The 25,751-nt window shown below is 55.7% G+C and overlaps 1 protein-coding gene across 3 annotated transcripts; it reads left to right on the forward strand.

Annotated features, from left to right (window-relative positions):
• Positions 1–10,472: 10,472 nt before the first annotated feature.
• On the forward strand, positions 10,473–25,396 carry SLC4A1 (solute carrier family 4 member 1 (Diego blood group)). 3 transcript variants are annotated; one of them, XM_079131522.1, is made up of 21 exons: positions 10,522–10,565; positions 12,505–12,533; positions 14,620–14,701; positions 14,812–14,902; positions 15,846–15,910; positions 16,650–16,830; positions 16,922–17,057; positions 17,464–17,587; positions 17,738–17,822; positions 17,985–18,166; positions 18,652–18,862; positions 19,032–19,244; positions 19,406–19,554; positions 19,662–19,856; positions 20,743–20,916; positions 21,328–21,417; positions 21,909–22,075; positions 22,510–22,763; positions 23,796–23,965; positions 24,046–24,219; positions 24,985–25,396. In XM_079131522.1, exons 3-21 carry the CDS (start codon positions 14,687–14,689, stop codon positions 25,063–25,065), a joined length of 2,757 nt encoding a protein of 918 aa, XP_078987648.1. In that variant the 5' UTR covers positions 10,522–10,565; positions 12,505–12,533; positions 14,620–14,686; the 3' UTR covers positions 25,066–25,396. The 3 variants fall into 3 exon arrangements, with proteins under 3 accessions (XP_078987646.1, XP_078987648.1, XP_078987647.1); XM_079131520.1 differs by lacking the exon at positions 12,505–12,533 and having other exon boundaries at positions 10,473–10,565; XM_079131521.1 differs by lacking the exon at positions 10,522–10,565 and having other exon boundaries at positions 12,417–12,533.
• Positions 25,397–25,751: the final 355 nt, after the last annotated feature.

Here is a 25,751-nt window from a genome sequence, read left to right on the forward strand (position 1 = left end):
TCCCCCTTATTCTCTCATTCCCCACCCCCACCCCCATTATATATCATCCTCCACTTATCAGGGAAAATACCACTGATTTTTAAAAAACACTTTAAACACCTTACATGACTGGTAAAACACACACAAATAAAATCATTTCAGAATATATTATAAATACAAATAAATTATATCAGGCAAGCTGAAGACTTTCTTTTCTTTCTTTTTCTTTTTGCAGTGGTTAATTTCAAGTGATCTAAATTGTCTTTATAGTACAGCTGAGAAGGAATTTAATGCCACCAAGTAGAGGCAGCCCTTCTGTCCTTGCTAGGTTTTTTACTTTGCTCTCATGCCCCTGGGCTCCTGCAGGGACAAGCATGTTGCCACCTCTGGGTCCCCTGTCTGTGGGTCCTGCTACTTCTTGTGCCTGGTTCATTTCCGGTCACCTAATTCTTCTCTCCCTGATGTGAAAACGCTCTCTGGTCAACCGCCCTCTTGGTACTTCCCCTGTCGTCCTGGGCAGCTTCCTTGCTTCCTGGGATCAACTAGCCATTCGAGTGCCGTCCTTGCTTTCTTTTTCCTACCCGGGACACAGAATCCACGAGTGTCCTGGGAATCTCATTTCCTTTGCCTTGGAATACATTAGAGAGCAGCTCTGGGTGTTGGCAGGAGCTGGCCCGAGCCATAGCCTCCTGCAGAGGACAGCGCAGGTGAGAGGGACCCACCTGGGAGGCTGCTGGGCAGATAGGGCAGAAGGCCAAGGTGTCCATCCATGGCAGCTGCTCTCCAGGCTTTCCCATCTGAGGACAGAGAAGGGATGGCGGAAGGGAAGCTGCCGCTCATCCCTCCTCCACGCACCTGCAACTGTTTACCTCTCTGCTAAGTCACAGGAGGGAAACCCTACTCCCTCCTGGGGTTTGCTGGTCAAAGTGAGGCATGACTAGGATGGTGGTGGCTCCCACGGGCTCTTGGCTGCTGCCTTCCTCTGCACAGACCCGGGACTGTGTGTGCCTACTCCCCTGCCCCCTCCCCAGGCTCCCGTGCCCCTCGGCCTGGGGTTTCTGGCTTTCGTATGCCCTTTCATTTCCCACATGGTGCCCAGTACTTGTGTATTACAAGGGTGCAAAATAAATGGTTGTGGATGGACTCCATGGATGAATGAGTCCCCTCATCTTCTGGAAGTGGAGGCTAGGAAACCCCATTCCTCCTACTTCCAGAGAATAAGCAGAGGAACAGACTGGAAACCTGGCCCCACCTCCTCTCCCAGTCTGTTGTGGGACCCAGTGTTTTTTATCCCGGGCTGGGCCGGACATCTCAAGTTTCACAGCTGACAGCACTGGGTCCTGAGATAGAGACCTGTGCTCCCCACCCACGTCCCAGGGCCCCTTCAGCACCACTGGCCAGGAGCCAACTGAAATGAACCAAGGCAGGGACCCGCCTGAGCTTCTGGGTCCTGATTGGCTGTTCCAAGATCTGTTCAAAAAGAAACAAGGAGCCTGAGGGAGGGGGAACTTGGACTTGGGGGGTTCTCTACTCTCTTCTAGGCCTTTGGAGGGACAGTTGGGTCACTGAATCAAGTCTGCTGGGGTCTGCTTGGCCTCCCCCACACGCAGAGACTGAGCCACCCAGGAGGAATGGCGGTTTCCCCTGCAAAGTCTCCCTAGAGCCCAACCTCTCTGCTGGGATTGGGGGTGGGCAGCTCCAGGCTCCTCTCTGAGGCAGTTCACAAAGGAGGAGAAATCAGGATCAAGGGGTTCAGGACCCAGAAATCTTGCTTCTCCCTGCCTTTCAGTCAGGCTTTGGGGCATCTCCCTTGTCCCCCTTCTGGAAGCATCATTAGGTCACTGGTCTCAAAGTCCAGCATATGGAGATGGAGGGCTCCTGCTGGAGATCCCCATGCTGAGGGAGGTTTCCTCCTAAAAGTAACAGCAGTTACTCTTCACCAAGCCTCCCTGTGTGCCTGGTGCTGTGCCAGGGGCTTCACACGCGCTGTTTTACTCTCCAGAAGGCTGGGTGTTGCCATGAAAAACGTGAGACATTGGAGACCTCCAGGAACTTACTCAAGGTCGCACGCACAGCTAGTACAGATGCAAGGCCACTCAGGGTCATTGGCTTAACCACATCCCCAAAACATACTAATGGTAAGGGACACACCCATAGGCCAGGCCTTGTGACAGACTCTGCCATCAGCTGTCAGGCTGGGGCCCCAAACATCTGGCTCAGCAGATAGGAGGGACCAAGAGGGGCTGCTGCTGATCCCCAGGGAGGGGCCGTCCCTCAAGTCAGGGCGTGATCCTTTTCTGGGGAACCATCTTTCTCCTTCTCCAGCGGAGGCAGAAAGAGAGTTTTCCCAGCAAGGAAAGAGTCCTCCTGGGCTGGAAGGGGAGGCCTGGATAGGCGGGGACCGGCCTGCCCTGAGGAGTGGTGGGTCAGTCACGGAGAGGGAACCCAGGGGATAGTGGGAGAGAGAATGCAGGAAAGACTGGGAAGATGGAAACCGATCACCTGCAAGTCCTTCCTCTGCCCTCAGCAACCCCAGCAGCTGTCTTGCTATGTAGACTTACGCTAGGAAAAGTGGACACGCCACTTTCTCGCTCCCCCGCCCCCGCCCCTCTGTCTTCACTGCCCAGACCTGGCCAGGGAGCGGGGTGGTCCATCGCCTGTTGCTGTAAGGTCTCATGTGGCACCTTGGCTGCAATGGTACATATTTTAACAGTGTTGGATTGGAATGAAGTACATGGGAGGAGGCGGGGCATTCTTTACGGCCAGGGTTTCCTTTGCACAGCAAGGGTTGCCAGGGAAGCCAAGTGCCATGGCACCAGTAATTCCAGTGGCTTTGGGAGGCTGAGGCAGAAGGATCGCAAGTTCAAAGCCAGCCTCAGCAACTTAGTGAGACTCTCTCTGTGTCACAATAAAAAATTAAAAGGGTTGGGGATGTGAGTCAGTGGTTACACACCCCAGGGTTCAATTCCTGTACCAGAACAAAGAAGAAGAAGGAGGAGGAGGAGGAAGAGGAGAAGAAGAAAGAAAAAGCGCTGCCCGGGATCCAGGGTGTGTGCACTTCCAGACAACACCTCCCTGCCCTGGCCCCTAGCAGCAGGATGCGTTCTGGTCTCCACAGCAGAGGAGGTGACTTGGTTCCAGCTATTTCCAAGGCACAGGCCTAGGGCACAGAGGCACTTTCTGGTGGGCATTGGATGTCCAGTGCAACCCAGCATCTGTCCCTTCCACATCTCGTTCTGAGCTCCCACTGAGTGGTGGTTGCTCTGAAGGCTACTGGCTCACAGGCAGGCCCTTCGGGACCTAGAGAAAGGGCAGGAGAACTGAGGTGGTCCCCACAGATTTCAGCAGACCCTAAGAGGAGGGCCTGTAACTTGCACTGGGGCCAAGTCACAGGCCAGGAGGTGGCTGGGCTACAGAAGGGACTGAGTTCAATTTTAAAGTGAACCCGGTGAAGGGGAGACTGGATTGGCAGGGCAGGGGTGGGGACCAAGAGCAAGGTCACAGCCAGGCCAGAGAAGGAATTTGGACTTAATGTGGAGACCACAGCAGGCAGCTGGGATGGGCAGGGACAAGAGAGTGCCCGGGAGTGCCAAGTGTGGTGGCACAAGGTGTTAGCCTGGATCCCAGCGGGAGGGGAAGGAGGTGGGGCAGGTCTTGCCATGCAGATCCCGGTGCACCCCACCCTGCTAGGCCCAGGTAGAGGTCCCTCCACCCAGGGTCTCCTCCCCACCCCCACAGGTTCTCTGCCCTGCACAGGATCCTTCAGGTGTGGTCCTCCTCATACTCAGGCCCTGTCCCCAGCTGCCTGGGCCCTAGGCGGGCAAAGCTGGGTACAGCCTGAGGCTCCTGGGCAGTGACTCCGCGCCCACAGCCCAGGGGCTGTCCCAATCCTGCAGGCTATGGTCAGTCTAACCAGCTGCGATTTCCACTCTGCTGCTGCCCCGCCCAAGCCTGAGTCCCACATGTGTGTCTGACTCTCTCCTGGTGGAACCCTCACCCTTCTGGAGGGTTCTTTCCTCCCTCGCCCTATCCCAAGCTTTGAACCCCAGCAGTCTGCGTGCAGAATCTAGTTCCAGCTTGTAAGCTGTGTGACCTTGGGAAAGTTACTTCACCTCTCTGCCCCACTTTCTTCAAGCATTGTGCAGATTAACTGAGCATTTATAAGGCTTATAAATAAAGACAACTCTTCCTATTGAGGACAGGTTGCTGTGCCCTCTGATCCATGAGGACTCTGAGGGTAAGATGTTAATACATAATGTCTCAGCAGGGAGAAAGAAGCCAGATTTCAGTCTCTGGGCCTTTTTCTGAGACTCAGCTCACCAGTTGACTTTTGTGGGTTTGAACAAATGAATGAGGGAACTGTAACTGCTGGTTGACTCTGTCCCTTTGAAACTCTGGAATCTCTGGGGACTTGGGAGCCAGCCTAGACTTGCTCTATCCACCTGTGGACTGTGCTTCAGTCCCAGGGACAGAGGGATCAGTGATGGGTGAAGTGGAACAAGAAGGAGATGCTGGCCACTGCAGAACAGCTTGGAAAGCGGAGGTGACCTTGAAGGTTAGCCCTGCAGAGTTCAGGGATGGTGCTGGGATACAGGGACACCAGAGGGTCCCACCCATCCTTCAAGATGCCCCCTCTGATCTTTCCTGAGCACTTGACTCTAACCAAAGAATTTCCTATTAGCAAATGAAAAGTCGGCCAGGTGCAGGGCGCATGCCTGTAATCCCGGCAGCTCTGGAGGCTGAGGCGGGAGGATTGCAAGTTCAAAGCCAACCTCAGCAACTCTAAGCAAACCAGAATAAAAAATAAAAAGGGCTGGGAATGTGACTCAGTGGTTAGGTGCCCCTGGGTTCAATCTCTGGTACCAAAAAAAAAAAAAAAAAAAAGAAGAAGAAGAAGAAAAAATGTTGCAGCCAACTCCGGTAAGCTGTGTGTCCTATTACTTCATGTGACAAAGGCTGACCATGTAACATGTAACACAGCATCCAGCCACTTCTAGACAGCTTTCGGACAGTGGCTCATGTAATCCTCCTAAAGGGCCAGGAAGGAACGAGTTATATATTTACCACCTGCAGTCTAAGGTCCAGGGAAGTTTGAATGTCTTATACTCGGGAGCACTACTCCAGACTCCAGCCCAGGTTCCCTGGTTCCAAATCACACGCATTCGCTTCACTCAGCACCTTTCCTGAGGTTAGAGTGGCCTCTGAGTGCTCAACTCAAACTAGGCTTCCTAGCAGTCAGGGTAAAAAGGGAAACCTGATGATTTAGACAGTTCTTCCTTGGCTGAAACAAAGAACCTATCGGCTCATGTGCCGTTCCACATCTGGTCCGATGCTAATTCCAACAGAAATTTCTTTCCTGTTTCTTTTTTTTTTTTTTTTTTGAGACGGGGTCGCAATATGTTGCCCACTCCTGGTCTCAAACTATGGACTCAAGTGATACTCCCACCTCAGCCTCCTGAGTAGCCTGGATTACAGGCATGTGCCACTGTGCTAGCCACTGTGCCTCAGCCTCCAGATTTGTGATTTCTACGTGTCATCTCACCACTGATTAGCAAGACGTTTATGGAAACTTTCCCCAAACAACCTTGGATCATGCTGACCCCCTTAGGGGCTACAGGCGTGCACCAAGTGAGAACTTGGCATGGAATTTCCCAGGGGCATGGCACTGGCAGACTGCCGGTGAGCATTTCCAGGGCGGAGCTGAGAGATTAGAGGAGCCAGTCTGTGAAGCGGAAAGGACGAAGGAGCGCTGGAGTCAGAGAGAGCTGTGTGAATCTTGGCCTTATTGCCAACTTTCTGACCCTAGATAAGTAACTCCAAGTACTCTGAGTACAAATGACCCTCTGAACACTCTAACCCATTCTCAAAGCAGGAATTGAGAATGCATTTCTCAAATCATTGTCGTGGACAGGCATTTAATCAGTAAAGGATTTAGACACTAATTTTTTTTTTTTTTTTTTTTTTTTTTTTAAGATACAGCATCTTGCTATAGAGCCCAAACCGGCCTCAAACTCCTGGACTAAAGTGATCCTCCTGCCTCAGCCTCCCAAGTAGCTGGGACTACAGACTCAAGTTACCTCACTGGACTTCAAGACTACTTTTTACCAGGTTCTGTGCCTAACCACTGGAGATGCAGTTCTGGACAAGCAGAGTAAAGAACCTGTCCTCATGAGGCTTATGATCTAGTAACAAGAGATAACAGTAGCTGGGGGCCGCGGTGCATGCCTATAATCCCAGTGGCTCAGGAGGCTGAGGCAGGAGGATCATGAGTTCAAAGCCAGCCTCAGCAACTTAGTAAGGCCCTAAGAACTAAGTGAGACTCAGTCTCTAAATAAAATACAAAAAAGGGCTGGGGATGTGACTCAGTGGTTAAGCAACCCTGGGGTCAATACCGGGTATAAAAAAAAAAAGAGAGAGAGAGAGAGAGAATAGTAAACAAAGAAATGATCAGAGATCTTCTGGTAAGTAAAAGATAAGTAAATTAGCAGATGATAGGGCTGGGGATGTAGCTTCGTGGTAGAGCACTTGCCTGGCATGTGTGAGGTCCTGGGTTTGAGTCCCAGGACCAGGTGGATATTTTCACAGGTAATAAGATACTGGCTGAAATTGCTAGGTGTCGTTTAATTTCCATTCTCCTTTTCTTCCTACAGAAGAATTCTGGACACATGACTTCCCAGAATAAAGACTACATTTCCCAGGCTCCCTTGAAGCAAAGTACAGCCATCTAAGTCCTGATCAATGGAGTGGAAGCAGAAGCAACTCAGGAAATGCCCTCAAAGAAAGGGGGCATTTTCCTCTTTACTCCTTTCTCCTTCCTGCTGATTAGAATGCAGAGGTGGTGGCTGAAGCTCAGGCAGTCATATTGGACCGCGAGGAGAAAGTCACTTGGTGAAGATGTCACAAGATAGAAGGAGCTACAGAACACTCTTACATCCTGGGACCTCCTACCTCCAGACTTTTCAATCAGAAAGAAATAAACTTCTATCTTGCTTAAGGTGCTAAGATTTTGAGTTTTCTCTCACACACTGAACCTCCTGATTTTCCTGACAAAGTGATGGAGTGGCTAGGGGTTATGTCCAACTGGATGGCCAAAGCAGATCTTTTGTGAGGGTGACATTTGACCTGAGCCCTGAATGGTGAGAGGGAGCTAGCCAAAGGGAGGTTGGGAAGATCACACAGGCAGGGAAGACCTGTGCATTTGAGGACCAGCAAGAGGGAGGCTGAGCCCTCCGTCTCTAGGGCTGGGGTGGGGCAGCTCGGTATCAGAGTCAGGATGCCAGCACCGAGTCCCGAGGGGCAAAACCTGCAAGCAAAAGCTCCAGCAAGTTTAGAGAGAAAGGGTGTCTCTGGGTGAGAGAAGACTCAGGAGCCAAGAGAACGGGGACAACACAGAGAAAGGCACGTGCTGGGCTTGAGAGCTCACAGCCCCACTCCAGATCCTTCAGCAGATCCTGAGTCCCAGGACACCGCCTCATGGAGCTCGGACAGCCAGCCTGACCCCACAGCCCTTGCCACCTGGGGAAAACCCACCCACCCTTCAAGACCCTGCTAGTCTTCGTTCCCCATCACCCTCTTCCTCAGCTCTCAGGGGACACTGCAGAACTTCCGGGTAGAAGGCTCTCTGGAAGGATGCTCAGGGGGAGTTATCTCTGCACAGTTCCCGGTTGGCTATCCCCAGACAGACTGAAGACTCCTTCTTCCCATGATCTCCTCAGGGCCCTGAGCGTGCTGGCGAGGCAGGTGATGGGGCACAGGAGTCTGGAGGAGGGCTGGAGCGGCCCAAGGCTGAGGGCCTTTCCAGGCCCACTCTCCCCTTCCCCCACTCTCACCTCAGCTGTGAAGATGACCGTCCATTCCTGAAGAGTGTGCACTCTGCCCTTCTTCCATTCACTCCCAGAGGACTCTGCAGCTGCTTGTCTGTCACGCCTTTGGTCCCTGCACCACCAGGGAGGCCTTGTCCCTCTTCCCTTGAGAGACTTTTTCAAGGTTCAGTTCAGGTGATTTCCTGTGAACATCTCACACTTTCCAAGATACTTGTTCCTCAGCCCCTACTCTTGCTTCACATCCCTGTCAGCACACTGGTTATTTTAATTTTTTGATGTTTTTGTAGTGCTGGGGATTGAAATCAGGGCCTCTCTACCACTGAGCTACATCCCAGCCCTTTAAAAACATTTTTTTTTTTTTTTTTAAATTTTAAGACAGGGTTTTACAAAGTTTCTGAGGCTGACCTCAAACTTGCGATCCTCCTGCCTCAGCCTCCCATGTTGCTGGAATTACAGTTGTGCGCCACCTCACCCAGCACACTCTGTGGTTATTATGTGCTGCCAACCATTCTTCTCATGGGACAGGAGCTCTCGAGGATGCTTCTGGGCAGCCCACAGCCCTGCTGCCACCTAGTACCCGAGATGCTCTGCCCCACGGTTCCTTCTCCCAGTGCACAACTCAAGCTCTTACCTGCGTGGAGAGGAGCTGTGCTTTCAATCTCCTTCCCATCTGTCATCCCATTTGGTACCAACAGCCCAGAAAAGAAAAGGAAGACCACAGAGAGGATGTGGCCAACCAACGTCACACAGCCAGGTGGCAGAGCTTCCTGCCCAGCAGCTCCAAATGGCCCAACTTTGGACCATTTTCCTTTAATGCAAAATCCTAGGGGGTCTGGTACCCCAGAGGCTGCCATGTGTTTGGAAGCCGTATGTTTAGAAGACAAGGGATCCAGTAACATGGCCACCCTTGCCAGACCCCATTCCCTCTGCTAGCCCGGGCCACCACACCCCACAGGATCTGGATGCTCTTTCCCTTGCTGTTTCTGCGCACCAGGACCTGCCATGACTCAGACCCTCCCTTCCTCCTTCCAGGGGTGGCCGAGGTTGTTCCTGTTGAGCGCAGCTTTGCAGAGGACCTGAGGACAGCAGCTGAGAATCACCCACCAGGCATTGAAGAAGAGATGCGCGATGGTGAGATGGATTTGTGCTCAGGGGTCACAGTGGACCCCTCACTACCAAGCCCAGGGCACAGGACAGCTCACCTACCTGCCCTTGAGCCCTCCTCTCCTGCCTAGGCTCAGCCTCGGCTCCTCTGGCCAAGAGAGAAGCAGGCAGGTCTCCAGCTGCACCAGCCCAGCGGCCTCTCTGCCCACCGTGACTGGCCTCATCTGTAAGAAGTGAACGCACAACAATAGATGGTGCTCCTGAAGAGGGGCTGACGGTGCTCCCACGGAGGGGCTGCAGGAGCTCCGCGAGATGAGGCGTGTGGAGAGCTGGCACGGTGCCCTGCACAGAGCGGTGCCAGTCTGCTGGCCATTCTGCTCATGAGAAGCCACTGACCTCTCTGTAGACGGGAAAGATGAAGCGTGGCTGCAGATCCTGTGCTGAGCTCCTCCACACACTGGGGCCTTCTGGCTCGGGTCCGGGTCACTGCCCTTTAGCTCCATGCCAGGACTCAGCCTGGAGCTGGCTTGTGGGCAAGACCAGTGATGGTTTTGGAATTGTGGGCTGTGCCCATCTCTGTCCCTGACTCTGAGTTTCTATTGTTTGAGCCTCAACTAGGGAAACTTCAACACTCGCAGTTGGTAGATGAGGAAACCAAAGCCAGGGACTGCCTGGAGTTCCCACGCCAGTCACTGTCAGAGCCAGGCTGGGGCCGACTCCTCCCTCCTGCCCAGAGCTGTATCCACAGCACCCGTCTCTGTGTGGTTTAGACCTTTTTGTTCCAGCCCATCTGAACTCATCTTTCAGTCAGGGACAGGTACCTTGGCTAGGTCACCCTCCCAGGAACAGGGAGACTGCCCCCTGGGTGTGGGGGCAGGGGCCCAGTGGGGGCCAAGAATGCAGCTGCTCTGGCCCCAGGGCCTGGGCCGGGCTGCCCACAGAGGAGCCAGTGTGCCCAGACATTGGGGCTTTGTGAGCTTGGAACTTGAACTCCATGTGGGGCTGGTGTTTTCTGTCGACCTGACGTTGTTCAGGTTGACTGAATATCAGTGTCTGAGCACCCAGAGGCCAGCTCCCTGGAGCCAGCCAGGGTCTTGGGTGAGGGTGGTTGGAGAAGAAGGGGCGGAGGCTGCCTGAGCCCACGAGCCCTCAGCAGGTACCCATGGGAAGGCTGTAGAGTGAAAGAGTCCTGAGGGAGGACCCCAAGATGGAGAGAGGAGGGGCCCTTGCATTTTGGGGCCAGGGCAGAGGTGTGGAGCAGAGGATGGGCCAAGGCAGGGCAGAGGGATCAGAGGTGGGGGCCAGAGCATTTGGTCCATAGAGGAAGACACAGGAGAATCCTAGGGGCCAGGAGCCCCATGGGAGGCCTTAGGGGCTGGCCAGGCCAGGGTGGGGTGAGCCCGACACACAGCTGTCCAGATGTGGGTGAAAGATAACTCTGTTTATGGGGCACTGGGTGGGAGCGGGGCAGGGGGTGGGAAGGGGCTCCAGCTGTGGGGCGGGCAGATTAGGAGGCGGGGGCATGAGTCAGGGGTTTGGGAGCTGCCCCTGGGCGCCAGAGTGTGGCCTGGTGCTGTTAGAGCGGCTGTGAACTCAGCTGGTCACAGAGGGCACCAGTGACTACAGGACTTTGCTGAAGGACCCGAGGCTCCTGAGCAGGTAGGCCGGGCAGGAAGGGGCTGGGGGGGCTTTGATACCTGCCCTGAGGGTTTGTGTAAGTGGACAGCCTGAATCTGTTCCCAAATGGCGTGGGCCCCCACCCTCCAAGGGGATGCAGGTGGGTGGGATGGGAATGTGATGACATGCTTGCTGCCCCTCAGGGCAGGGCAGTGGGGCCGCAGGTGGCCCGCGGGAGCAGAGGTGTGCGCGGCTGGTGTGTGGGGGGTGCAGATCTGACCCCTCAGGGCTGGGTCCTGGCAGGTTCCTATCTACCTGCCCCTTGGATCCCACAAACTCTGACCTCACTCACCCCACACACCTTTCTTCCAAGTATGGGGGTTCCCAGGTCACACCACATCCCACCTAGGAGACAAGATGATGCTCACTACTCCTTCCTGTTTGGTCTGCTTCCCGGGGTCTATCTGGGGGAACTGGCACTGTCCCCAGCCTGGTGAATATTTGAAAGGAAAGGAGGAACCCTCCCCAGCACCTGCAGATTGCAAAACTCTTAGCTCATGCAGATTCCATGGTGAGCGAAGGCGAATTGGGGGGGGGGGGGGGATGGAGATGGCAAGTCTGACCTTGTTCGCAGTGGCAGGGATAATGATAGCCAACACTGACACAGAGGCTTTAAGTGCCACGCACAGTGCTGAATGTTTCACGAACTTAATGAGCATTTTAAGGTATCATTATTATCAGCCCCATTTTACAGATGAAAAAAACTGAAGCACAGAGAGTTTGAGTCACTTGCCCAAGGTCACACAGTAAATGGTAGGGCTGGGATATGAACACAGGCCATTCCACTGCAGTCCGTGCTCTTAACTGCTGATGAGGAACTAACTAGGAGCTGTTCTCTTTTCTGGGAGGCAACTGGGCATAATGGTTAGTAACATGGTGGAAGTCAGCTAGGCCGGGGCTCCAGATGAAGCCAGAGGTAGGCTGCCTGATGAAGCGGGTCAGCTCCTCTGGGCCTCAGCTTTCTCATCTGTGAAAAGGAGCTACTGACATTACCTGCTTTGCAGAGAGGTTTGGGATTATGGGAGATGAAGCAGTTCAGCTGTCTGTGCCCTGTGGGTTTGATTGCACAAGCTGTCCTTGTCATCTGTCACCCCCAGCCTCCTCCCAGCTGTGCTCTCCCTCCAGGGCGCCAGATGCCCCCCTCACCCTTATCTGGCCTGGCCCCCGCTAGTTGACCCACCAGCCAGGTGTTTGGCGCACTTCCAAACCCAGAGCCATGCTGAAGGGGGACCTGGTTCTTATCAGCGCCAGGCAGGAGGCCTGCAGCCGGGGGTGGCCGGGCCAGGCTGGGGCAGCAATCTGGGTCTGGATGCGCCCTCTGAGGCCCCAGCTGGCCCCAGGCGCCACCGCTCTCCCATCCTCTCTCTCTGACTGAAGTCTCAGAGCCCGGGTGGGAAAGCCCTCCTAGCATACAGCCCAGAGAGAGGACCCTGCCCATCCGGCAGAGGCAGCGTGGAGCCCTGGATTCTCTGGCTCTGACCATTCCACCCCTTCGCTAGAAAACCGAGGTCACATTCCCAGCCCCACTGGGGCACCAAGGGACCCTCTTGAGGCCACTCAGGAGCTGAGGCCTAGGAGACTGCATGAGCAAGACCAGAGAAAGAAGAGAGAGAACGAACGCGGGCGAGGGAGAGTGGGGGGCAGAGAAGAGGGAGAAAAGAGGGGTGACGGGGTCCTCGAGGAGCGCCCCTGGGAGGGACGGCCCCCTCCCGGGCTTGGGGCTGCTGCAGAGGCCGACAGTTGTTCCCCCAAGGCAGAGCCAGGCAGGGCCCCTGTTGCTTCTCCGTTTGGTGGGGCTCGGCCCTGCCTGGCTCTGCTTCCTAGGACCCCTTTGTCAGGGGTCTCTCCTCATTTCTCTCTTTGCTCCCCGCTTTTTCTTTCTTTCATTCTTTTTTCTTCTTCCTTCCTTTGCGGTGCTGAGGATGGAACCCAGGGCCTCTCACCAGCGAGGCAAGTGTTCTGCCTGCATAGCTTTTTCTGAATGAGCCCCTGCCTAACTTGCTCAAGGCCACCTGTGCACTGCTGCTGTCTCTGTGTCCCAGCCCCTCCTCACCCCTGGCCTGGGCCACCCCACCTCTCAGCCCTTCAACCCCCCCCCCCACCCCGTGTGTCTAGAGCTCACTCCTGTGACCCCCTGCCGCCAGGTCCTGCTCTTCCTCCTGCCACACAGCTAGATGACTGGTGCCCAGCACAATTGGCCTCCTAACTCCGTTCATCTCTGGGACCCTCAAGGTGGCCCTGCATTCCTGGTGTTCCTTCCAGCGGGGGCTGGAAGCTTCTCAAAAGTAGCCTTGTCCTTCTCAGTCTCCAACACTCAGCAGAGTGGCCACATTTGTTGACCCAACCCAAATGCCTGTGGCTCCAGTGTTCTGTGCTGCAGGGGTGAGAGCAGCAGAGAAGGCCCCTCTGCACCCAGTTTTAGGCCACCTTAGATGATCCCTGCCCTCCCCGGGGGCCTGTCCTCACGCTCCTCATGACATTTATTCCTCTCCATCATGAACACTCTGAAGAAACTGAGACCCAGGGCTCAGTAGCCTCCTGGATGGTCCCTGGTCGTTCTGGCTCTTCAGACCCTGAGCCCCAAGCCTGCAATGGGGAGCCATCACCATAGTCACTCAACACATGTTTATTGAGCACCTACTATGTGGCAACCCCTCTGCTGCAAGTCGCGGACTTCATGGGGTTTGAGACATGCAGGGTCTTGGCACTCATGCGCTTCCCTTTGTCATGCAATGTATACACAAATAAATCAAAGAACCAGAAAATGCCAGACTGGGTTAATGAATGTTAGAGTGGTCAGGAAGGGCCTCTAAAGAGGTGGTGTTTGAACTAGGATGTGAGAAGGGCTGAGGTGTTGGCAGCAGGTGCATTCAGCATGTGAGCAACTGGATGTGCAAAGGGCCGGGACAGGAAAGGGCTTGGTGAGTTTTAGAAGCAAGGAGGCCAATGAGTTTGGTGGAGAGTGGGCAAGAAAGAAGATACAAGATGGGTCGGGGAGGGGCTGGGGTTGTGGCTCAGTGGTAGAGCACTTGTCTAGCATGTGTGAGGCACTGGGTTCGATTCTCAGCACCACATATAAAAAAATAAAGATGGGTTGAGGAAATGACAGATGTGGTGGTGTGCACCTGTATTCCCAGCTACCCAGGGAATCTGAGGCAGGAGGATCACAAGTTTGAGGCAAGCCTGGGAAACTCAGTGAGACCCTGTATCAAATTAAATAATAATAATAATAAGAGGGCTGTGGATGTAGCTCAGTAAAGTGCTTAACTAGCTTACGTGAGTCCCTGGGTGAATTCCCAGCACTGGAAAACAACACAAAGCAAAACACACCTAAAGTAAAGTAAAGCCTGGTGCGGTAGAGCACACCTGTAATCTCAGCAACGTGGGGGGGCTGAGATTGGAGGATCTCAAGTTCAAGGCCAGCCTCGTTAATTTCACAAGATGTTCAGCAATTCAGTGCGACCTGTCTCAAAATAAATAATATAAAGGACTAGGGGTGTGGCTCCTAGATTCGATCTCCAGTACAAAATAAATAAATAAGTAAAATAAAATAGAAACACAACTCAAGATGTGGGTGGGGAGAGAGGCGGGCTTACGTGCCCCCGGGATCCGTGTGCCACTCCAGTGGTGCTGCCACCTCATGCCCTGTGGAAAGCAGCCATTTCTGGGAGGAAGGGGGTTGACATGGAGACCTTCAGGGGAGACAAGGCCCCTGAAGAAGGGTCAGATCATGCCTAGGAGTTGGCTGAATGCTGGGGATGGGCGGGAAGAGAAGCCAGGTGAGGAGGTTGGCATTGGACCTGAACACTTGCCCACTTTCCCAAACACACTTAGACTCAGCAGTCTCCTGCCCATCCGGGTCTGCCCTGGGACCAACCCAGCTCTTCCCGGTGCCCCACCCATGCTTCCTTCCTGGGACCCCACTGCCTCCCTCCCATCATCTGCCATCTCCTGCCACTGCTCTGCAGCTCCCGGGGGAAGACAGGGTGACCTCAGGATGCCCGGGCCTCACTCACTCTCTGCCCCTCCCTTGCAGGGACCCGCGGTGCGGGTTATGCTGGGGGCTCAGATCACGTGGACAACTGGACACTCAGGACAGCACCATGGGGGATTCGCAGGTAGGTCTCTCCCGGCCTCTGCAGGGCTCCTGCCGGGGGTCTGTGGGAGGCCAGTCCTGGCCGCTACCTTCAGGGGACAGCAGGCCAGTCTTGACAGCCACTTCCCGCAGGAGGACTATGAAGAAGTGCTGGAGGAGATCCTAGAGCAGGAGGAATATGAGGACCCAGGCGTCCCCGTGCCCCAGATGGAGGAGCCAGAAGGTGAACACGTCTCCTGCCCTCTGCCAGGCTGAAGGACTGAACGCCAGCAGGCACAGCGGAGGAACTTGTCCTCCCCTCTCTCCACAGCCCCACCCCACCACCCCCAACCCTGGGGCCAGTTCTCCCCACGATCCTGGTTGATTGGAGGATAAACAGCCTTTGTTTGAAATGATCATAGGAGGTGGCTGGGGGTGGTGGGGCAGGGCACAGGGCCAGTTGCCCGTCCCAGTGCCCCTTTCGCATGTGAGAGAGCGACCAGGCCTACCTGGGACAAGGGCATGGACCCACCGGCCACCTGTGCCCATCAGAGCCAGCTTTGGGCCTGGTGTTGGGCCCCTTTGGAGAATATCAGTCTGTCTTGGGGGCTGGAGGTCCTGAGAAATGGAGGGTGCTCTGGGGACCCACTGAGCAGAGAGACCCTAGGAGCCCGCACCACCTTCCTTGGCCTGTCCAAGGTCTTTGGTGGGGAGCCCCAGGCGGGCACCTGTTTACTGTCAACAGGACTTAAGTGCAGGCAATTGGTACTGAAGTTAAGAGGCCCCTCTGGGGAATGAGGGCAGGGGTGGGGTGAAAGGGAGGATATAAGGGGCTCACCCCACCTGGCTGTCCTTTGGGGGAGTCTACCCAGCTGGCTTGTTGAGACAGGTAGGAAGAGGAAAGGGAGTCTAGTACCAGAGGTGGGAGGGGAGGGAGGAGACCCTAGGTCCATCCTGCACTTTGGGACTCAGGACTGTCCTCCCCCAGGGATCCTCAACAAGACTCCGGCAGGGAGTGACAGAACCAGGCATGGGAAGCCATGTGGCACTGAGTGGCAGGGGGACAGCGGGGACACCAGGTTCCCACCCATGGGCAGTGAAGTGGGCCTGGGTCTTTGCGGGCCTGGGGGGCGAGGGAGAGGAAGGGCCAGACAGCACTCACCAGCCTCTGGGCTCGGGTTTTTCAGCTCTCCCTGCGGAGCCAACAGCCACAGACTACGCCCGCATCCCCACGGCCCCTGGCACCCACGAGGTGAGGACCAGCTCCCCAGGTCTTCCCCAGGCTGCCTTTGGGACCCCCTATGGGGGATAGAGGCAGCCTCAGGCGGGGAAACCCCACAAAAGGCAGAAGAGTGGGGTTCTGGAAATGGGTAGAAGGGAAGGGGACACCCACGCTAAGAGGTAGATCAGGGTTCCTTTCCGGAAGCTCTCTGGGCAAAGACCCAACTGCTAAGGGTTGAAGCCTGGGGCTCTGGCTGGGTTTTGGGGGACACAAAAAATTAAATACATACTCTCCTCCGCCCAGGCCCAAAAGTCCCTGGTGGTTTCCAGGCTGGTTAGGAACTTGGGCCTATCCTCTGCTCTGGCCCTGAAAGTGGCCCCCTGGCTTCAAGGACATGCTGAGCCACATGTGTGCATGTCTTGGAGGCAGGAAACTGCACCAGTGGTCCCCCAGTTCCCTTCATCTTCAGCCACCAGGCTTCAATTTTCTCTTTCTCCCCCAAGTGGTCACTCCAGTGATCCGGAGTTTCTCCAAGCCCCTTCTGAGTAAGGGCCTGGTGAGGAAGGTGTGGCTGGAGCCCGCAGCGTGGGCCCTTGCGCTGTCCCCACACTCTGAGCTCGCTCAGGGTCTGCCCCTGAACCCTCCAAGGCCCTGGGCCTCTTCCAGAGATCTTCCCAGAACTTCTGGGAACCCACGGGGCCCTGGGGTCCCCGGCTCCCGTGGGTCCTGCCTGTGGCCTGCTGGAGTAACTCAGACCCATGGGCTGCAGGTGTATGTGGAGCTTCACGAACTGGTGATGGACGAGAAGAACCAGGAGCTACAATGGATGGAGGCAGCGCGCTGGATGCTACTGGAGGAAAACCTGGGGCAGGATGGGGCCTGGGGTCGCCGGCACCTGTCTTACCTCACCTTCTGGAGCCTCCTGGAGCTGCAGAAAATCTTTGCCAAGAGTGAGTCCCACTGGGCCCTCTGTGACACTTGCACAGGAGGCTTATTGCAGGAGACCACGGTCCAGCCCTGCTCATCCCCCACTACCTGCAGGTACTGTCCTCCTGGACCTGCAAGAGACTTCCCTGGCCGGGGTGGCCAACCAGCTGCTGGATAGCTTTATCTATGAGGAGCAGATCCGGCCTGAGGACAGAGAGGAACTTCTCCGGACCCTGCTGCTCAAACACAGGTGCCTCTGCCTTCCAGGGCCTGGACTGCCTGCCCAGCAGCCCCATGTCCCCTGCTCCCAGTGGCCCCTTCCCCCCAAGGCAGGGCCCCACTTTTCCTCCAACACGGCTCCCGCCTCTGGCACCTCACAAGGGATGACCCCGTCTCTGTGCTCAGATTTAGACCCTTAGGTCCTTTGCTGTCCTTTCTTTTGACCTGACATTCCAGACAGAGGCCACTCACTTACAATCATGAGGTTTTTTGTGAGGGGGTTCTGACTCTTCTCCTTCCCTCAGAGCTTCTCTGTGCTCTGGTTGCTGGAGAGTTCTCCTTATGTCTACCTTTGGCCCCTACCACCCCTAGTCTCTAGCGTGTTGATAGCCCAGCCTGAGCAACTTACAGAGCCCACGCCCCCATGTGTCCTGCAGCCATGCCCAAGACCTGGAGTCCCTGGGAGGGGTGAAGCCTGCGGTTCTGATGCGCTCTGGGGAGCCTTCTCAGCCTCTGCTCTTCCAACAGCCCTCACTAGAGACACAGCTCTTCTGTGAGCAGGTGAGGCTGCACCAGGGGTGCGCAAGGAGAGCTGGAAAGTTCCTTGGATCTGGAATATGGTTGGAAGTGAGAATGGGTAGGAGAGGAAGGGACTGAACGCTCAGGTCTCCTGGATCCAAAGCAGCCTGAGGACCACCCTCCTTCCCACAGGGAGAGGCGAGCACAGACGGGCGCTCACCATCTGGAATTCTGGAGAAGATCCCCCCAGGTTCTGAGGCCACCCTGGTGCTAGTGGGTAAGAGCTGGTGCCTGCTCCTCAGCCCTCCACACCCACTGCTTCTGCCTCGTGTCCACGCCCAGCCTGCCTTTCCCTGAGCCTAGACCCAGCAGCCTCCTGTCCTGGGTCCATGCGCCTTGGGCCCCCTCAGCCTGGCCTGACCACCTCGTCCCCCCACAGGCCGCGCTGACTTCCTGCAACAGCCAGTGCTGGGCTTTGTCCGGCTGCAGGAGGCAGTGGAGATGGAGGCCATCGACCCCTCCGTGCCTGTGCGCTTTCTCTTTGTGCTGCTGGGACCCAAGCCCTCCTACACCGACTATATTCAGCTTGGCCGGGCTGCTGCCACCCTCATGTCAGAAAGGGTGAGAAGGACCTGTGAGGGCTGGGGGCGCCATGAGGGTCAAGTCTTGAAGTTTGTTCTCCTGCTGGACTGGTCCAGCTGACTTCTGTTAGGTGCACTAGTTGGCTCATTGGGTCTCAGTCAGCCACTTCTATTCCAACGGGCCAGGGGAGTCCAGGTGTGTATAGTCTGGACTGTCCCTGGCCTGGCCTGGTTTGATCTGGTTTAGTCTGACCCACTCTGACCCAGTTCTACCTGGTCATTCTGGCTTGGGCTGGCCAAGTCTGCTGTCTAGCCCCCAGGTTTGCCTACGCTGCTTCCCCTTTCCCCACCCAGGGTCCCTGTTTCCCCAGAGCCCTTCCTTATTGGGCAGTAGAGGTGGAGGGTCAGGAAGAGCAGATCCTAGAACTGGGAGCCGGAGGAGAAGGTTCTGGTCCCTGGGGGCAGATTCCTAGGTCTTTTTGCTCAGCAGGTCTGGGCCACCCTGACCCTCTCTCCTGCCCCCAGGTGTTCCGCACAGATGCCTACCTAGCCCAGAGCCGGAGGGAGCTGGTGCTCTCCCTGGAGGACTTTCTGGATTGCAGCCTGGTGCTGCCTCCCACAGATGCCCCGTCGGAGCAGGCCTTGCTCAGCCTGGTGCCCGTGCAGAGGGAGCTGCTCCGGAGACGCTACCTGTCCAGCACTGCCAAGTCGGACCCCAGCTTTTACAAGAACCTAGGTATCTGTCCAGCCCAGGCCAAGGCTTCCTGACTCAGACACCCTAGCGCAGCCTGCCCACGTCCCATAAGACACCCTGTCTCACTGCTCCCTGCCCCTGCTTCCCAGCCTCTGTGGCCACCCTATTCCCACTGACTCCCCTCTAACCATGTTCCTGTCCTCTACCACAGGCTTGAATGGGGGCCCAGCAGGCCCTGGGGGCCCAGACGACCCTCTGCAGCGTACAGGCTGGCTCTTTGGGGGCCTGGTGCGTGACATCCGTCGCCGCTACCCTCTCTACCTGAGTGATATCACAGATGCACTCAGTCCCCAGGTCCTGGCTGCTGTCATCTTTATCTACTTTGCTGCCCTGTCACCTGCCATCACCTTTGGTGGCCTCCTGGGTCAGTATCAATTATTGCCCTCTCTGACCATCTTGCCTCTGCCTCAGTCCTGACTTCTGATCTGACCCTGTGGACCCCTGCATCTGCCAGGCTATGACCTGCTCTTTTGGTCCCAGGAAATAATCTCTTGACCTTGACCCTACTTTGACCTTTCCTTACAGGAGAAAAGACCCGGTACCAGATGGGGGTGTCGGAACTGCTCATCTCTACCGCGGTGCAGGGCATTCTCTTCGCACTCCTGGGGGCTCAGCCCCTGCTTGTGGTTGGCTTCTCAGGACCCCTGCTGGTGTTTGAGGAAGCCTTCTTCTCGGTAGTGCTGTCCTGGTTCCACTCTGACCCTGACCCTGGCCCCACCTGCCTGATGCACAGTGCCTGAGCCCTGTTTGTCTGACTCAGTGTCCCCTGACTGCCCTGTAGTTCTGTGAGAGAAATAACTTGGAGTACATCGTGGGCCGCGCCTGGATCGGCTTCTGGCTCATCCTGCTGGTGGTGCTGGTGGTGGCTTTCGAGGGCAGCTTCCTGGTGCGCTTCATCTCCCGCTATACGCAGGAGATCTTCTCCTTCCTCATCTCCCTCATCTTCATCTATGAGACCTTCTCCAAGCTGATCAAGGTGCGGGTCTGTCATCCATACCGCATTGTGTGGCTGTGTCTCCACCTGTGTGCACGACCTTGTGACAGTGCATGAGTGTGGACACATATGTGTCTGTGTTCACTCATCTGCTGACCGTGACCACACACCTGCCGCCTGGGACCCAGTGTTCTTGCCAAGCATGCAGAGTGGCTGCATGTGAGAAGGCTCCTCTGTGGGCCCAGGTCCACGTTCATGACCACACACGATGTGACCGGTTGGCCAGCACGTGAGCAAGGCTGCCAGGGAAACGTCCTGCATGTGCACAGCGAGGGCCTGACGCTAGCACTAGCCCTCAAGAGCCCAGGGGAGCACTCTGTCCTTAGCTTGCCTCCTGTCACCCACCCTGCCTGCCTCTGCATCTGCACTTCATAGGGAGGAAGGGTGGACACTATGTGTCTCCCCAATTCTATGAGTCGGTGGATCTTCCTGTTTCCAAGTCTTTTCAGCCTATTTAATTAATTTATTTATTTATTGCAGTGCTGGGAGTTGAACCCAGGGCTTCACACATGTTAGGCATGTGCTGTGCCACTGAGCCACCCCCAGCCCCCTGAGCCATTTTTAGAAGCCTCTTTATCACTTTTTCTTACCCTCCTTGCTTCTTGTGTCTTCCGAGCCCTGGGAATGCTGGTCTGTATACACACACTCTAACTGTCTCCATGGCCCACATCCACCCAAGCCTAACCTGGTCTTCATCCCTGAAAACCAAGCTGTAGAAGCCCCTCTGTTACCCTGTCAGTTGACAATGAAGGTGGATAGATGATGGATGGATGGATGGATGGATGATAGGACTGGGTAGATTTATCTGCCACTTTCCAGCCCAAGCCAAGGCTGGGAGGGAGCAGGATGCCTTGGTTTTCTCTTGTAGATCTTCCAGGATCACCCACTGAAGGACTCCTATGACCCTCCTCTGATGATAAAGTCCAAACCTCAAAATCCCCTGCCCAACACGGCCCTCTTCTCCCTTGTGCTCATGGCTGGCACCTTCTTATTTGCCATGATGCTACGCAAGTTCAAGAACAGCTCCTACTTCCCTGGCAAGGTCAGCACACCTTCCCTACCTGTCCCTGCCTACACTACACTGTCCCAAGCCAAAGCCCTCATGCCACCCCAGCCCCTATTCTTAGCTCCCCTTCTTATGCATCCCCAATTCCAAGCCTCCCTGGCCCCATGCCAGAGTTTCCCTCCGCAGGCAAGCCCCTCACCCCTCTGCATGCCCAGCCTGGGAACCTGGGATAGTTTTGGGGAGTGGGGAATGTCATGGGGCCAGGGTGGGCTGAACCAGAGGAAGAAGAGAGGTATAGTTGAGGTGAGGACAGGCCATTAGATGCTGATAGATCCCTTGGGCACAGTAGGGCCCCTGAATAAATGTGGGGCAGGAGGGAAGAGAGGTGGGAGGCAGGAAGTAGGGAGCAACTGGGTGCTGATCACTGGTCCTTTCACCTGCCTCTAGCTGCGTCGGGTCATAGGCGACTTTGGGGTTCCCATCTCCATCCTCATCATGGTCCTGGTGGATTTCTTCGTCCAGGGAACCTACACCCAGGTGATCCCTCCTTCAGCTCCTCCCCTCTGACGGCACCATTCTCATTCTTTCCCCTCTTGCGCCCCCTCCCCAGAACAGCTCTCCCCAGCTAGAACTACCTCTACTCTTCCATGCCTCCCCTGGGAACCCCATTCTCTTCCCACAGCCCAAAGGACCCCTCTAGCCCAACAGATCACTCTCTTTACTCCTTAGTTCAGGGCAGTAGGAAAGTGTCTTCTTGGAGTCAGGCAGATCTGAGTATAAAACTCAGCTCTTGCAGCCAAATAGCTCTGTGATGTGGGGCAAGCTACGTAACCTCTCTGATCCTGTTTTCTCATCTGTAAAGTTGGGAACAACTTAGTGCAGAGACTGGGTACAGAGTAAGTGCTCAATGTAAGTACATTCCCAAGTACCCCACCCAATTCTCTGACACGCAGGACCTTGCCTCCAGCTATCCCGTCCTCTCCCCATCCCCCGCCCCTGGTGTTCTCACCAGCTGCCTCTTCCCACAGAAACTCTCAGTGCCTGATGGCCTCAAGGTGTCCAACTCCACAGCCCGAGGCTGGATTATCCACCCGCTGGGCTTGTACTCCGAATTCCCCTCCTGGATGATGTTGGCCTCTGCCCTGCCTGCCCTGCTGGTCTTCATCCTCATATTCCTTGAGTCTCAGATCACCACGTAAGAGCCAGGATGGGAGCTGGGCCGGGGAGGGCCAGAGGTGGGAAAGGAGCAGGCATTGAGCATGCAGGTGACCCCACTCTTAAGAGTGATGGGCTGTCCAGGTTTTGTGGCTCCTGAAGCTATGTAATTTTGAGGTCCCTTTTAAAAACAATGTATAAATGAGAACTATGAAATTAGGTGCCGGCTCTCAGAAAGGGCCCATACAGGCAAAGCCCCCTGAAATCAAAGCTGTTTTAGTTTCAGCAAATCTGCCTCTGGGTGTTCCGAAGACATTTCTACCCTCAGAGTCTGGATTTGCAAGATGAACTAGAGGGAGGGAGCGAAGAACTAAAAGGGAGACAGACACGGGAGGCAAAACTTGGGGTCCAGTGTGGGGAAGGAAGAAGGGGGCAAAGGAGGTAGAGGCTGACCAGACCTCCTCCCTCCCCCAGGTTGATCGTCAGCAAGCCAGAGCGCAAGATGATAAAGGGCTCCGGCTTTCACCTGGACCTGCTGCTAGTTGTGGGCATGGGTGGAGTGGCCGCCCTTTTTGGGATGCCCTGGCTCAGTGCCACCACAGTGCGTTCAGTCACCCACGCCAACGCCCTTACCGTCATGGGTAAGGCCAGCACGCCAGGGGCCACAGCCCAGATCCAGGAGGTCAAGGAGCAGAGGATCAGCGGGTTGCTGGTCTCCGTGCTTGTGGGTGAGTGAGGGCTGGCCCTGCCCTCCATCGTCCTGCCCCTGCCTACCCTGCTCCCAGTCCCTTCCCTAAGGATCCAAGGTTCCCTCTTGCTCTGCAGCCAGGTCCCCACACACCCAGTGCCCACCTCTCCCAGCATCAGTGACTCATAGGAGGGAAACCTCAAGACATTCCTGCAGTGCTGGGACACTGGGCTGGACATCTGTGCAGGAGAGGAAGGGGCTTCTGTAGACCACAACCTGAGCTCACCCTACAGAAGCGCCCAGTCAGCTGTGGGTTCCTGCCCTGCCCTGCTGCTGACCCAGTACTCCTCTGGTCTCCGAGCCTGAGTTGCTCCACCCGCACAGAGAAGTCATTAGATGCCCCTTAGTTCTCTTCCAGCTCAGCTGCTTTATGACTTGTGCAAGGGGTGATGTTCCAGGGGCAGAGGGCAGAAGACAAGGGTCACTGGGCCCCATCTGAGTTCTAGAGAAGACAAGTCCACCTGAGCTTAATGTGGGCAATGCATAGACACTGGAGAGGCCAGGGAAGGTTCTTTCTTTTTCTCTTCCTCCTTCCTCCTCCTCCTCCTCCTCCTCCTCCTCCTCCTCCTCCTCCTCCTCCTCCTTCTTCTTCTTCTTCTTTTCTCTCTCTCTCTCTCTCTCTCTCTCTCTCTCTCCGATGCTACACACACACTTACCACTGAGCTTCAGCTCCAGTCCCAGGGAAGTTTCTTAAAGGCGGCAAAGTTAGGATTTGGATAGGTGGAAAGTGGCGGAGATGTTCTGGGGTGGGGTGAGGAGAAAGGTGGGTTTCTCTGACCTCAGTAACTCCCACTAGGTTAACAGTGTGGGATTAAGACAGGCAAGTAGGAGTTTGGTTCGTGCTCGCTGTGTGGCCTTAGGGGGACTGTTCACCTTTCTGAGCTTGTTTTCTCTTTGGAAAAATGGGGACAACCTGTTAAAAGGACCCATAGTAAAGGCCCACATGGTACCCCAAATAGGGGTGCTGGTTCTCTGGGTGACCTTTGGCTAGAATGCATGGTTATCCCCACAGGCTTGTCCATCTTCATGGAGCCCATCCTGTCCCGCATCCCCCTGGCTGTGCTGTTTGGCATCTTCCTCTACATGGGGGTCACTTCCCTCAGTGGCATCCAGCTCTTTGATCGCATCTTGCTTCTGTGCAAGCCTCCCAAGTACCACCCGGATGTGCCCTTCGTCAAGCGGGTACTGGGCCCTGATGGCCGGCCGGCCCAGGTGGGGTGGGGTGCTGGAGCAGGCGGGTACTGACCCCGGCCTCCCCGCAGGTGAGAACTTGGCGCATGCACATGTTCACTGGCATCCAGATCATCTGCCTGGCAGTGCTGTGGGCGGTGAAGTCCACCTCTGCCTCGCTGGCCCTGCCCTTCGTCCTCATCCTCACTGTGCCCCTGCGGCGCCTCCTGCTGCCCCTCATCTTCAGCAAGCTGGAGCTCCAGTGTGTGAGTGGCGGCTGAGACCCTGGACTGGAGGGAGCTCACAGACAAGTGCATCCTGGGAGGCCGGAGGCTGGGGCAGGACTCCAGACTGTGGACAGGGAAGGGACAGGGAAGGCCTGGGAGACTATGGGGGGGCGGTCTTGAAGCTAGGGGAGGCGGACTGTTCACCTTCCTGAGCTTGTTTTCTCTTTGGAAAAATGGGGACAATCTCTTAAAAGGACCCATAGTAAAGGCCCACATGGTTCCCCAAATTGGGGTGCTGATGCTTAAGGTCTGGGCCTAGGGACAATGTCCAAACCTGGCCTGCTGTGTCCTAGCATGATCTGGAGCAAGTGACCTCATTTCTCTGTGTCTCACCTGTGGCAGGAGAAATAAGGACAGCACTGGTGAAAAGGTTGAGGAAGGTGGGCTGTGTACCCCATGGTCTGTCTTGGTTCCCGAGCAGTTAGTCCTCAAGTCTTCCAAATCATTTGGGACAGAGTTTCACTAATAGAATTCTTCCATGATGTGACAGAGGTCACTGTGGGGCTGCCGTGGTGAAGAGGTCTTCTATTCACCCTCTGAGGGTCCTTCCCAGCTGGGTACCAGATCCCCAGGGCTCCTCGCCCTTTGAAATCCACTCATCTGGACAACCCTGGAGATGTGGGTTGGGGGATCAGCACAGGACTTGTCCAAATTTCAAAGACAGCCAGACCCTTTCCCAGCTGCAGAGGGGCCTTTAAGAGCCTGCACCTCGGGCCTCTCACCCTCTCTCCCTTCCCCCTTCAGTTGGATGCTGATGACTCCAAGGCGACCTTTGACGAAGAGGAAGGTCGAGACGAATATGACGAGGTGCCCATGCCTGTGTGAGGGGCAGGCCCAGGCCCAGAGCCCCTCCCAGACATTCCACGTCTCCGCCCTCTCAGGGAGAGCAGAAGTCCTGGACCGAGGCTGTGGGTGGGGAGGGAGGAGGTACCTAGGAAACCATTCACAAAAGCTATACTGGCTTTTCTGGCTGGAGATGGCCAGGAGGCCCACATCAGGGAATTTGGTCAACAGTCTCTCTTGCTGCCACATGGCCCATGCTGGAAGATTTAGGTCTGAGCCCCCGCTCTTCATAGCACAGATGTGGGCAGTAGCACAGATGGGAGGTTGGGGGGTTTTCAGGTTCCTGCTGGCTGGCTGTGTGACCTTAGACAGGTCCCTTCTGTAAAAAGGGTACATTCATAATAATCCCCACGTTATAGTGTGACTTATCCCTTCCCTCCCTGTCCCAGCCCCACCCTGAGACCCTCTTCTCTGGGACCAGAGAGGTGTCCTGGTGAGGGTGCAGGTGAGCTCTGGGGAAGGCCTGGGCTGGGGACTCCTAGGTGCTCACTCCCTCCCAAGTGCTCCTTCATTCACTGCACACACATTTACCGAAGGCCTGGACCCTGTGGACCCTGCGGAGTCTGAGACAAGACCCTGCCCTGGGTTGGGGGTGGGGGAACAATAATAGTCTATTCTAGATTTGGATGGGGGTGGAGGGAGGTAGGGAGGGTATGGCAGAGTCAGGG

The sequence above is a fragment of the Sciurus vulgaris genome, assembly GCF_902686455.1.
Source record: "Sciurus vulgaris genome assembly, chromosome: 3".
Taxonomy (NCBI): Eukaryota; Metazoa; Chordata; class Mammalia; order Rodentia; family Sciuridae; genus Sciurus; species Sciurus vulgaris.